This window comes from Eublepharis macularius, chromosome 2 (assembly GCF_028583425.1).
Source record: "Eublepharis macularius isolate TG4126 chromosome 2, MPM_Emac_v1.0, whole genome shotgun sequence".
NCBI classification, from domain to species: Eukaryota; Metazoa; Chordata; class Lepidosauria; order Squamata; family Eublepharidae; genus Eublepharis; species Eublepharis macularius.
Window position 1 is genome coordinate 211,481,254 of NC_072791.1, and position 13,626 is coordinate 211,494,879.

General features: G+C 44.3%; 1 protein-coding gene across 1 annotated transcript in view; it reads right to left on the reverse strand.

Moving 5' to 3' along the window:
• UNC80 (unc-80 homolog, NALCN channel complex subunit) overlaps nucleotides 1–13,626 on the reverse strand; it is a 195,780-nt gene that overhangs the window by 67,916 nt on the left and 114,238 nt on the right. Inside the window, 7 exon segments of the mRNA XM_054970127.1 lie at nucleotides 1,374–1,474; nucleotides 2,813–2,956; nucleotides 3,912–4,043; nucleotides 6,936–7,122; nucleotides 8,488–8,619; nucleotides 12,275–12,456; nucleotides 13,451–13,589. Coding sequence (XP_054826102.1) covers nucleotides 1,374–1,474; nucleotides 2,813–2,956; nucleotides 3,912–4,043; nucleotides 6,936–7,122; nucleotides 8,488–8,619; nucleotides 12,275–12,456; nucleotides 13,451–13,589 — 1,017 coding nt within the window.

A 13,626-nucleotide genomic window follows, 5' to 3' on the forward strand; every position in this document is an offset into this window, starting at 1 on the left:
GCGCCACGTTTCGGATCGTGCCAGAGAAAATGTGAAATACCGCGTTTTCTTGCGCGAGTTTTGCGCGACGTCGCGCAAAACTCGCGCAAGAAAACGCGATATTTCGCGTTTTCCTCAGCATGATCCGAAATGTGGCGCGACGTCCCGGGTGCAGGTAAGCCATCTGGAAACGGCCCAGATTAGAGTCCTGCCGTTCTTAATCACTACACCAAACTGGGTTTAATACTATCAGTGACACCATCCGGGGCTCATCCACTTGTGTGTTTAATACTATCAGTGACACCATCCGGGGCTCATCCACTTGTGTATCATCCAATTTAATACATGCCATCATATGCCAACAGTGCCCCTCTACTGTCTACACTGGACAAACTTGTACACTGGACAAACTGATTCTCTATGTAAAAGAATCAGTGAGCACAAATCTGTCAGTACATAGAAAACAGTGGGGGAATATTTTAATCTTCCTGGCGATAGTATGCTGTTGAAGATTTGAGAGACACAGTTCTTCAAAAAATAAAAAAATAAAAACTTATAAGGGAATGTACAACTTAAAAGCTGAATTAGAACTCATCAAGAACTTAAACACTTTATGTCATCTTGGCTTAAACTGAGACTTGTTTTCCTTACTCATTATAACTTCTAATACCTCAACGGGCTTCACTTTTTAGAAGCTTTAGAAGACTGTTCTTAACATGGCATATCATACCATATCCCTTTACTGATGTCAGTTAATTCGTTCACTGTACAGACTTGTAGTGGAGAGTCCTGTCAAGTCATAGCTGACTTATGGCAACCTCTGGTGGGGTTTTCATGGCAAGAGACTAACAGAGGTGGTTTGCCATTGCCTGCCTCTGCAACCCTGGTCTTCTTAGGAGGTTTGCCATCCAATTACTTACCAGGGCAGCTTCTGAGATCTGACGAGATCGGGCTTATCGGGGCTATCTGGGTTAGGTCACTTGGAAGATTGCTTCTTTCTTAATTAGCTTATTTACTCTACTTTATTGCAGTTTGGTTATCTTCTTTACCACATCACAGAGAGGCTAGAACCTCTGGCTTCTCTCATCATCTGTTAAGTATAACAACCTAAGTTGTTCAAGGTCCTGACACGAAGAATCATACCTGATTTATAACAACAGGCCTCTCTTTGCTCAACTATCCCCCATTTCCCCTTTCTCTTCTGTGATTTTCTGGATAAATATGAGGAACACGGTTTTCTTTCCATTGCACCTGAAAAAGTGATCTCTGACTCATGAAAGCTCATGCTGGAATGAATGCTGTTATAGTCTTTCAGGTGTTGCTATAACAGACTAACACAACTACCCCCTGTCTTCTGACCAATGAGGGTATATGCTGGAAAGCAGGTTGTCTACCTGTCGATTGCTGATGGTTAGCTTCTCCAGAAAATGCCGAAGAACCGTAGAAGGATCTTCAATGAGGCAGTTCCAAAGAACCTGCTGAGCCACAGCACTCACTGTACAAGACAAAAGGAGTGAGCTAGTTTGGCCATCACTGTAAACATGTCATCTCTTTGACAAAGCCTAAACCTGCCTCACTTATTACCTCCGCTGGGCCAGGCTGTGCCCAGCTTCCTTGGCCAAGGAAACAGCTTCTGGGGGCTCCTTTACCTGTCAGGCACCTTTCCCTTCTGTGTTGTGTGCTATAATTTGTAAGCCAGATGGCACCAACAGGCATTTTTACATTTCTGACCAAACTTTGGGCACAATCTTAAGCATGCTTTCTTCAGAGGAAGGGAGGAACCACGTGTTACCACAGCAGACTCACAGGTCACAATATAAACTGGAGGGCAGGTGCCGTATCTCTGCCCCATGATTTCTCCTCAGCTGGTTTTCTCTCAATGGGCTCCAAGACCAGAAAACTATTTTTGGGGCGGAGCATGGTGAGGGAAGGAGTCCTTTCTTTCTTTCCCTACTGTACTACACTGACTTTTTTGGGGGGGGGAGGCTGCAGCTAGGCTTGGGTGAGTCATAAAAGTTACGTGGTACCAAGTTGATTAGTGGTCACTTCTGGGCATGAGTCCTGTCTCAAAGACCCAAACAGCCCCGGAGAGACCCCTGACCCCTCCCAGTGCCTTTTACGGACAGAAACCAAGCCTGGAATTCTGGCTAGACAGTTATGGTTGCTTAACAATAGCTACCTATGGCATCTGCTTAAAGACACAGGCACTCCTTTTATCCTTTATTTCTTTTAAACCTCCCAATGTTTTTTTTAAGATTTCTTGATTGTCTAGGCAACAAAAAATGTCAGTGTCTCCTTTTCCTCCTCATGGCACCAAGCTAGCAAGTGCTTTTAAGGTGAGTTCCCCCCAATATATGACAGACTACAAGTTCAGTCAGGCACCCGTGACCTGATACTTGAAAGGATCATCCGGTAGATGATGTGAAATATCTCTGCCTGAGACCCTGGAGAGCCACTGTCAGTCAGCCCATACTGGCTTTGATAGACCAGTATGCTAGCTCAGTTTCATGCATGCAATATCCAGTCCTTCAATATCCCTCTGCAAATGTCATTCTTTAGCAATGAGGGCAAACTCCCTAGCTTAGGGCAAATAGCAAAAAATTCTCTCAGTGCTTCCAGAATAAGATATGCAATCTAATAATGGCAATTTCTAAAAATTGTATTTCCTGGAAGTAAAATGTTAGTTTTTGAGTATAGTAAAACAAATATCCCTGCCTGAACTATGAAGAAAGGGAAAGATTTTCTCTACCAATCAGGCACCCATTTTAGCAGTTAAGGCCAAATCTGATAGGCTCTTTTAATTATTTCAGAAATTTTAAAATTGAGACAGCACCTGCTACTCCATCCTCCCGGACTTCTCCATCTTCCATCAAGTGAACAATGGGAAGCACAGCTGCACAGATGCATGCTGGGAAGACTGCCTGTGGAGGCTGTGGGACGTGATGATTGGGTGTGTGTTCTGTCGTGTGTTCTTCATCTAGAAAAAGAAAAGTGAAATCTCAGTTAATTACAGATCTTCATCTACAGCTTTACATAATGACATTTTGCATTAAGAAAAGCATTGTCACTATGGAAACAGAAATAAACAGTACTATGCAGACTGAGCCAAGTTTAACCATATGAGAAACCACATGGACTTGGCTCATATGGTTCAACACACACACTGCTTCTCATGGACACTTAGGGTCAAACTACACGATACATCGGACGCGTGTTGGGTTGTGGGTGCACAACTGGACTCATGGTCAGATGTACATTGTGGGAACTTAGGCAGCACTTGTTCACTCTGCGCTGTGAGGGGAAAGGAGTTTCCTGTTTACCTCTTGACTGGTTTTTGGCTGTGGAAACGATGGCAGGGGGGGGGTTCCACAAGGGGCAAAAAGCACCCTCTTCTGCCACCAACATTTTCACTGATGAAAACCACACAAGAGGGAAAGTGGAAGCTCCTTCACCTCCTCACAGCAAAATAAAATGAGTGCTTTTTAAAGTGAGTCCCTCCTCTTCCCCCTTTGTATGGCTGACTTCAAGTCTGCTCATGCACCCATGACACACGTATTGGGTAGTTACGCCCTTAATCACGTAGCAGAACGGTGTCCTCATTCAGGCCCTGGAGGCAAACACACAAATAGGTTAATGTGTAAACAGGGCCTAGTTGTCCAGGGTGGACTCTTACGGCTCTCTCCATGAGATGTACACAGATTTTATCATGATGGGGTGTAGAATTTCTTTTAATGAATATTAAAGCAAAACAATGGAACTCAAGCACATCATTCATTCTATGGAATGCCTGCTTCTTCGGAATGTTGAAAGCAGGCCTGAAGTCATGCACAGGTACAGCATGGTCAAAGAATAATTACGAGATGAGATGAAACGGGTTAATGCAAGGATGCACAGATAATGGAAGATGAAAATCTAACCTAAAGACGTCTTACCTTCTGCACTGACTGCTGAACGTACTGACCACACTGAGCCACGCCGAAAAGAGTAGTTCCGGTGGGATGTGCTGGAGGTACAAGACGGACTCACAGAGAGACGGCGAGATGCCAGGTTGGCAACTTCTTCTACTGGCAAAACAAATTTAGCGTGTGAACTTTGGTGTATAAATCTTAGGAAAGAACCCTTGTGCTGATCTACCGCAACAGTGGAGGGAGGGGGGCAGCTAAAGCTGGCTTCCTAAGAAAATGATGATTGCCTCTCATGTTTTGTCCATACATGCTCTTTCTAAATACAATGCTTTATGGGTCTGACAAGTTTCTATGGTGACAAAGTAATACTTTGGTGACGATAATTATAACGCTGGACATCTTGCCACTCCCCTGCTACAAAGCAATGGCACAGAGATAATAGGAGAGACTAACTCGGAAATCAGCACTTTTACTTGTGATTTGTTTCACTACTGTAGATTCATCAGAAGATGAAGGAAATCTGCAGTACTCTGCCCACTCAATGGGACTCCATGGAACTGAATGACCATGCGTAAGATCAGGCCAGCCAGGGTTGCCAAGTTCTCAGTATCCCATATTCTGAGACTAGGCTTGCCAAGTGCCCACTTCAGGTGAGTAATCTCCTGGGGAAGGCACCCTCAGCCCTTGCCCCATGGGCTCGGGGAGAAATGGTGGGGAGTGGAAATGACATTGGGCTACATGCCAATGTCACATCTGAGCAAAAACTCAGACGTGATACCAGATGTCAGCTGACACTCTGGAGATTCTATGGTGATACCATAGAGTTTCTAGGGCGTCAGTAAATGTGCTGATGTCATGTCCAGGTTTTTGCCCAGTCGTGACATCAGCACATAGCCTGATATCATATCAGGTTCAAGGTGTTGGTTCTTACCTTTAAAGCCCTGAGTGGATTGGGACCGGCATATCTTGGGGATCGCCTCTCCCTGTATGTTCCCTGGAGACCGCTTCAATCAGCGGATAAATGTTTACTGGTGGTCCCCGGCCCTAAGGAAGTCCGCCTCGTTTCAACCAGGGCCAGGGCCTTTTCAGTCCCGGCTCCAGCCTGGTGGAACACTCTGTCAATGGAGACCCAGGCCCAGCGGGACATATTATCGTTCCGCCAGGCCTGTAAGACAGAGCTGTTTCACCAGGCGTTCGGTGGTTGAAGGGGGCGGTGCCATGTCGGCCTCCCACCTTTGGGGTGGGGGGTTCTCCCCACCATTGCACTTTAATGTACTTGGTTAATTTATTTTATTATTGTTTATTGTATGTTGATTTTAGAATTATTTTTTTTTGTTTTTATTGATTTTAACTGATGTTCACCGCCCAGAGCCCCTGAGGATGGGTGGTTTATAAATCGAAATAATAAATAAAATAAATAAATTTCTGCCTCTTACCCTACCCTCAAAGCGTCCGGTGATTATGGGCTACCACTCAGCATTTCTCCCTGAGACTCATATGATGGGTCCTGATGATGTTCAACTGAATAGCAGGACAAAGAGTGGGCCTTCTGCACACCACTGGGAATTGTACCCCATGATATTTGTGAATTTGTATAGTCACAGTCATGTGGTTTAAAATAAATGGACTATTCCTCATGCTCCCCCCAAAATTAACATAAACATTTACAATGCACTAATCATAACATGTTGTTGACCTGTTAATGCCAGATTAATGCCTCCCATCTCAACTGGATTTTAACCCGAGACTTACCCTAAAATCTGAGCCTGGAGGCTGAAGTCTGACTACTCGGTCTGCTGGCCACCCACCTATTTGATGACAAGCCGCTAAAGCAGGATTTATGTCTTGCAGCCACATACTACATAAGGCTGCCTGGGGACTTAGAGCAGGTAGTATGAGGGAAGGAAGTGCATTTACACTTCAGTAAAATTCCATCTAAAACCCAAATGAAAAAATTACAATCCATAAAAGTGGGGAAAACCTGATTTTCTACACCACTATGCCAGCAGCTCTTTTTAAAATTAACCCGCAATATTTGTGGACCCCTTAAAATGATCACGGCTTCAGAATCACAATCTCTCCTGTTCCTGCCTGCAAGATTTGGGCTGATTCCGCACACGTTGGATAATGCACTTTCAATGCACTTTATCAATCGTTTGAGGTGGATTTTTTGTTCCGCACACAAAAAAAATCCGTTCCAAATGATCTATAAAGAGGATTGGAAGTGCATTATCCAACGTGTGCGGAATCAGCCCTGGTCTCTTTGCCTTTCCTGTCCTGTCCTCTATCTGAACTTGTGGACTTTTGATTTGGAATTGTATCTGACTTCCTTTGTGCATATGCAGGTTAATGGTGTCAAACTCGCCAAGGCTACTGAAAGAAAGCCAAGAGAGGGCCAGGAGGACCTCATTTCAAAACTCTCTTGCATATTGTCCGATATTACACTCTATCTGTGGATACCTGCTTAATTCGCATTCATTTTGAATCAGCAAAATGCCTCAATTACGTTAATGTCTTTCAACATTAATCAAAGTGTTTAATGTGGAACAAATGAGCACACATGATAAAAGAAGCTCTCAGTCTTTGACTTGCACCTGAGACAACGGCTGTTTCCACACTTCTTACCTGCCTGCGGAATATCGTGCGAAAGACCCGGAAGACAGTGTCTTCTTGTGCAAAATCGCACCAGGAAGATGTGATTTTGCACAAAACTCCCGGATAACAGCATTTTCCTGGTGCGATTTCGCACGAGAAGACGCTGTCTTCCGGGTCTTTCGCGCAACGTTCCACAGGCAAGTAAGATGTGATGAATTACACTTGAATGGCAAGTGAACAGGGAGGAATACATGTGAGTCTGTTCACTTGCCATTCAAGTGCAACTCATCACTTCTAGCTTGGCCCTAATTATGCCTATGAGGATTTAACGTCGCTGCTATTTATCAATGGGTATGAGATTTTTGCTCTCTTGTATCTGTACTTAAAACAAAATCGTGAGCTGTCATTGTCTTTGGGAACAGCCTCTAACAGACCATTCCTGCATCTCGAGCGCACCTTCCTCTTCCTGCTCTGCGTTTGGGGGACAGGTGGGTTCATAACAAGCCTCTTGGGTGATGGGAATGGCTGTGATCAGACTAGCTTCTCGGCCGAGACGCTTTTTCTCCTCTTCCTGCTGCAGATTCTTCAGAATATGCTCTGCTCGCTGATGAGAACGTGACACTGCTCGGGCTGAGAATGACTTCTGTAAGCAAATAAATGAGAAAAAAAACATATATGAAGGAATTGGCTTGGGTTTCATACAACACAGCTCCTTCAAAGGACATGCATAGTGCTGCAGATAGCTAGAAGGAGATCATGAGGATCTATAAGTACACATCAGACATGAGAGCCAGTGTGGTTAGAGTGTTGGACTAGGATATGGGAAAACCAGGTGCAAATCACTGCTCTGCCATGGAAGCTTGCTGGGTGACTTTGGGCTAGTCATACATTCTCAGCCTAATCTACCTCTCAGGGTTGTTGTAAGGATAAAATGGAGGCGAGGAGGATGTGTAAGCTGCTTTGGGTCCTCTATGGGGGAGAAAAGCAGGGTATAAATGAAGTAAATAAATAAACCACACCCGCTTTATTCCTGTTCCAAAGGGATGAAATCACAGCAATGGAGTCTGCATTTTTATTCAGACGAGGTTCTGTCCGTTGTTGCAGAATGGTTCAGCCAGTATTTTAGAACTGTGCCCTCTGCCACTTAGTGCAGAGGTGCTTCCTATAAAGCCCTACTCAGTCTGGGATTCCATACAGTGAGATGATCAGGAATGCCCCCAAACTAGAAGATCAGAGAAGGTATGGAAGCAGGTGGGCAGCCTTTTCCAGTTATGGCCTTAGAATCCATTGCCAGGTTAAATCGAACACCCAACCCTAAAATAGTTTGGCGGGGGGGAATACACACACACACACACACACACACACACACACACACACACACACACACACACACACACACACACACACACACATACATACAGGAGTCATTTCGTAGAAAAAGAACTGCAGGAACTCATTAGCATAACTCATTAACATATGCCACACCCCTTGATCTGGCCAAAATGGCCAGGATTTGACTGCTGCCAGACGGGGGAGTGTTCCCCCACCTGGCAGTGGCCCGATCAGGGCTGTTTTGCTCCCAATCCAGGCCAAAAGGCCCGAAATGGCTCAAGATGGCTCAAAATGGCCATATGTATATGTATATGTATGTATATGTAAGGATATGCAAGATCATTTTTAAAAATAAATTGTGTATTGTCAAAACAACCACCACCACCTCAGGGTGGCATAAATGGCTTTACGTTGACTTACTGAAATGCATTTTTGGTTGTGTTATTATTGTAGAATAGGTAGATGATACATCTAATTTTTACTGTTATTATTTATCCCATGATAGTGTTGTCAACAGTTACCTGGAAAAAGAATATCACGTAATTGTTTTCCATGCTATTTCTGAGATGATTTTTTTTTAAATTAGATGCTGCTGTCTTATAAACCTCTCAATATTTTGAAACTTCTCTTTTTAAAAAAAATTAAAGAGTCCTCCTTCAAAGATATTTTTACTTACAGACTGATCTTCATTAATTGGGTCCTGTACACTCCCGCAGCACTGTGGCACCCATGGGGGATCGAACATGGGCACGGAGGGCATTCCCAGAACTGGAGATGGCAAGGTGAAATTAATACTAGGTGGAGGGATCTAGGAAAGCAGACCAAGATAAATGAACATAAAGTCAGGAGTCAGTTTGTGATAACACATGGCTTCAATTCACACTGAAGATCTTTTGGGGGTACAAACATGTCAGACCGTTTAATAATATCCATGGAATATTGTGGGTGGGGATGTAGCGCAGTGGTAGAGCATCTACTTGGCAGGCAAAAAGGTTCTAGCTTCAATCTCTGCATCTCCAGTTAAAGGAATAATGTGATGTGAAAAGACCTTTGGAGAGCCAAAGCAGACAAGAATAATGGTCTGACTCAGTCTAAGACAGCTTCATGTTTACACATGTATAATTTATTTTATTTATTTTCGATTTTTATTCCGCCCTCCCCACATTTCCAGCAGGGCCGATTCCAGATGACTAACCTTAAGGCGCTTCATGCCGCCCTCTTCCGGATCGCGACGGGGAAAATGCGAAATATCGCGTTTCCTCGCGCGAGTTTTGTGCGACAACGCGCAAAACTCGCGTGAGGAAACGCGATATTTCCCATTTTCCCCGTCGCGATCCGGAAGAGGGCGGCATGAAGCGCCTTAAGGTTAGTCATCTGGAATCGGCCCAGGCTCAGGGCGGATTAGAAGATACATAAAGGTTAAAATATATAAAACAGTTATTACAATTAACGATTCTAAAAACATCTCATTTACACAATTAAAATACAATTATAAATTATAAATATCTAATGATGCAATTAGAGCAGGAGTTCCTGATGTGGCACGCACGGGCACCATGGTGCCTGCAAACACCTTTCCTCGTGCTCACCAAATATTTTTAGAATGTGGGTGGGGAGACGGGAGGGGCTTCTGCTCAGCAGAGCCACTGGAGATCCGATTAGCTGTGCAGATTAAAAGACTGTTTTCAATGGCAGCTGCCACTACAGTGTTGGTTTTATTCTCACTCTCTTTCCCAGGATCTGGTTACATGTGTGCTAAACTCACGTGTGATTGGAGGACATCCCAACTCTACTTGTGTTTAACATGTGACTGCACTCACCTTCAAAATGCTTTGGGGGGAAAGGAAAAAGAGCCCACCCTGCACAGTTCTTTTCTATCTGCAAAAGATCCCTGGGTGGAAAGCAAGGACAGATGAAGTCGCTCCTGCCTCTGCTAACACACACGGAAATACTTTTTCCTTCCCCCAAACTATTTTGAAGATGAGTTAAAGTTAAGTAGAGTTTGTTGTGGATTTTCCAGGCTGTATAGCCGTGGTCTTGGCATTGTAGTTCCTGACGTTTCACCAGCAGCTGTGACTGGCATCTTCAGAGGTGTAGCACCAAAAGACAGAGATCTCTCAGTGTCACTGTGAAGATGCCAGCCACAGCTGCTGGCGAAACGTCAGGAAATACAATGCCAAGACCACGGCTATACAGCCTGGAAAATCCACAACAACCATAGTTCTCCGGCCGTGAAAGCCTTTGACAATACATTAAGTAGAGTTGGTGTTTCCCCTAATTACACACAAGTTTAGCACGTGTTACCAGATCCTCAGTGTATTTTAAAAAATTATTCCTCCGACCCCTGCACTTAGGCTTCTTCTGTGTGTGTGTGGCTCCATCTCCTACAGTGGCCATTCTTTGGTTGGTTCCACCTCCCGCAGAGGCCATATTGTGGTTGCACCCACCACCCTGTACCAGAAGTTCAAATGTACCCACAAGCTCATAACATGATGACTACTTCAAAAACACACCTTTATCATTCTGTTTTTACAAATGTTATTGGGGATTTGCTTTTTTAAAGCTAGCAAGTAATATCTGTCTTAAGAAACAATTCCACATTGTTTCCAGCCTGGGGGAAATGTACCAAACTCTTTCTCTCTCTGGATCTGTGTAGCCAGAACACAGCTAAAGCTTCCTCAGTACAGTTGTACTCAGTACAGTTGTTTTAGGCCCTAGAAACGGAGGTGTGTAGCCAGAACACAGCTAAAGCTTCCTCAGTACAGTTGTACTCAGTACAGTTGTCTTAGGCCCTAGAAACGGAGGTGAAATCCTGGAGTCCGGATCTTCTCTACTGCTTTTTCTTTAAACCTTTCACTTTTTTTCTTCACAGCTGCCTTCCGTGTTCACTGAGTTACCACAAACAGCCTTAAAATTTGGGGAGGAACTTCCTGGATTCATGTCTTGGCTTACAGAAAACAGAAGCCTGAACATCATTTCTTTCCAACAAATGCTGTAATTAATGACTTATGATGGTTTTCAAAGAGAAAATTACTATGATGGAACTTACTACTGATAGTATTTATTTTCCCAATTAGATTATTTTTATGCTGTGTAAGAGTCTCTACATGATACATCATATATCTTACACGAGAACAATCAAGTGTAGGGAGACACAATAACAACAACAACAACAGCAAATTGTTGACTTAACACCCACTTGGAGCGGTTTGCAAAGTATGTCATTATTATCCCCACATCAAAACACCCTGTGAGGTGGGTGGGGCTGAGAGAGCTAGAAGCTGTGACTGACCCAAGGTCACCCAGCTGGATTCAAGTGGAGGAGTGGGGGAGTGGGGAATCAAACCCGGTTCTCCAGATTAGAGTCCTGTGCTCTTAACCACTACACCAAGCTGGCTCTCAATGTTAGCCAGGAAGTGTAGTTTACAGAGCTGTCTGAGATCTCTTTGTCAACTTTATTTTCACCTCCTCAAAGGGGAGGTAAAATTGACAGAGCCTTTGCGGAGGCCAAGATTAAATTAATAAACCCTCTGCGTAGTGATCTGTATGTGAGAGGTGAAACTGAAAGAGCCTTGGCTCTTTCCCAGCTAACATGCCCTCATTCCAGTTTTTCTCCAGGAGCTCAGGAGCAGGAGAAGGGCATGTTAGAGCAGCAGGAGATTCTTCCACTGTTGCTACGGCTGGAGCTTCACCGACATGGCGGCTTTCTCCAGAGCGGCTCCCTGGGAGCAGGACGCCCAGGGAGAAAGTAGCAGCTGCCCACCCCCAAACGATCATTGAAAGCCCTCTTGTCCAGCAGGCTTGTGACTGGAGGAACGATTTGCAAAAGCTGTTGCTGCCACCAGCTTTCTCTGGCTCTTCAGGCAGCGATTCTAACAGAGAGGGGAAGGACACTTGGACTTCAGTTCCCAGGAAAACTTGCGAAAATGATCAAGTGTTCTCCACGTGAAAAAAGTCACTTGTAGCTTGACTCATTGCTTCTCCCTACACTTGAGCGCTCTTGTGTAAGATGTCTTATGCAGAGAGACTCTAAGATTCCCCCCACTTCCAACAATCTTCTACCCTCACTCACATCACAGAACACAGATGAGAAAAGATTGATATTTTCTGATATCTGTCTGAAAAGTGTCCCCAACGACACACACACATACACACATATAGTGTGTCGTCCCCCCACCTGACACACATACAAATTGATTCCAGACAATTACTACACAAGGTTTTAGAGTGTTTAGAAATGTTGATAGGCCTAATTGTAGCTACTTTTCAAAGGCCGTGCTGTTTCTTATTAAATCAGAATTTCATTCCTGTTCTGCCTTCATTGGTTATTAATCTCTATTATATGTCAAGTGTTTGGAAACTTCAAAGCCTGAGGGTACATTAGGTGGGAAAGAAAAGAAATCTGGAATATTGCAGATACAATCATGTGCCTCGGAATTTGATAGGGCGGTGTCATCATTTACCTTAAAGATCTGCTGAGCTCCTTCCTCCATCCGAGGCCAGACTTGATACCTGAACCTCCAGAGGGTGTGGAACTTGAGAATAGCATTCAACCGTTGCACGGCCTCCGGGTGATGGAATTCAGACATCAACATATCAGATACCGCCTCGGGCACTTTCACAGCGCACAGAAGGAACATGGCAGCTACAGGAAGTAAAGCGATTGTGAACTGCTGCCACATTTTTATCCAACAAGAGACCTGGATCCAGCAACACCCCCAAGCTGTGAACCTGCTCTTTTACTTATTATTTTGATTTTAACAATTTCAGGAGGGTAGCCATGTTGGTCTGAAAATGTAGAACAGCAATAACATAAAAAATATATACATAAATAAGATTCAAGTCCAGTAGCATCTCAGAAGCCAACAAGATTTCTAGTGTATAAATTTTTGAGAGTCAAGCTCCTTAGTTGTTCATCAAGGCAGCTCCTATCCTCACTGAAGAATTGTATGGGGATATCCTATCTGACTAAGGGAGCTTGACTCTTGAAAGCTTGTACCCTAGAAATCTTGTTGGTCTCTTAGGTGCTAGTGACTCAAATCTTGGTTTTAACAGTTAGTCTGAGAGCCAAGCTACAAGTGACGCCTGACACAGGTTGGACACTTGTTAGCTTCCCTCAAGTTTTGATGGGAAATGTAGGCGTCCTGGTTTTACAGCTTGGCTCTCCATTACAGCTGCAAGACCAGGATGCCTACATTTCCCATCAAAACGAAGCTGACAAGTGTCCAACCTGTGTCAGGCATCATGTGTAGCTTGGCTCTCACATTACAGTTTTCTCAATGGCAGGGGTATCTGGATAAAGATCAGAGATGTGAACATCATCAAAATTCCTTTAGCTGCTCTTTGGGGCGAGTGGATTTGAAACTGCTGTTTTCTGAGGTGGGCAGCTACCATAGCCCTCTTCTCTTGCTATATATTTCTTATGAGGACAACATTTCTATGTAAGGGGGGAAAGTATAAGACTTAAGCGGAGTCCATAGCAGGGGCATCTGCTACGTAAATCTCAGGAGGATGCTCAGCAACATGACAGACAGAACATGGCAGGATCTAAAGCCACTGTAGCAGTCCATACCAGCTCCGAGCCATTGTCATTGGCACTGCATACACAAAGCACACCCATGGGCTGTGGACCTTCTTACCTGCTGCACCAGCCATGTGTTCATCCATACTGAGTAGCAACTCCCAGGCTGCAGGCTGGATATCCCCATACATCTCTTCTGTGAGGATGGGAGCTGCCTTGATTAGCAACGATAACGGGGCCGGGGACAAACTCATGACCTGCAGGAAATGAAATCATGCAATGCCATAGGATGGA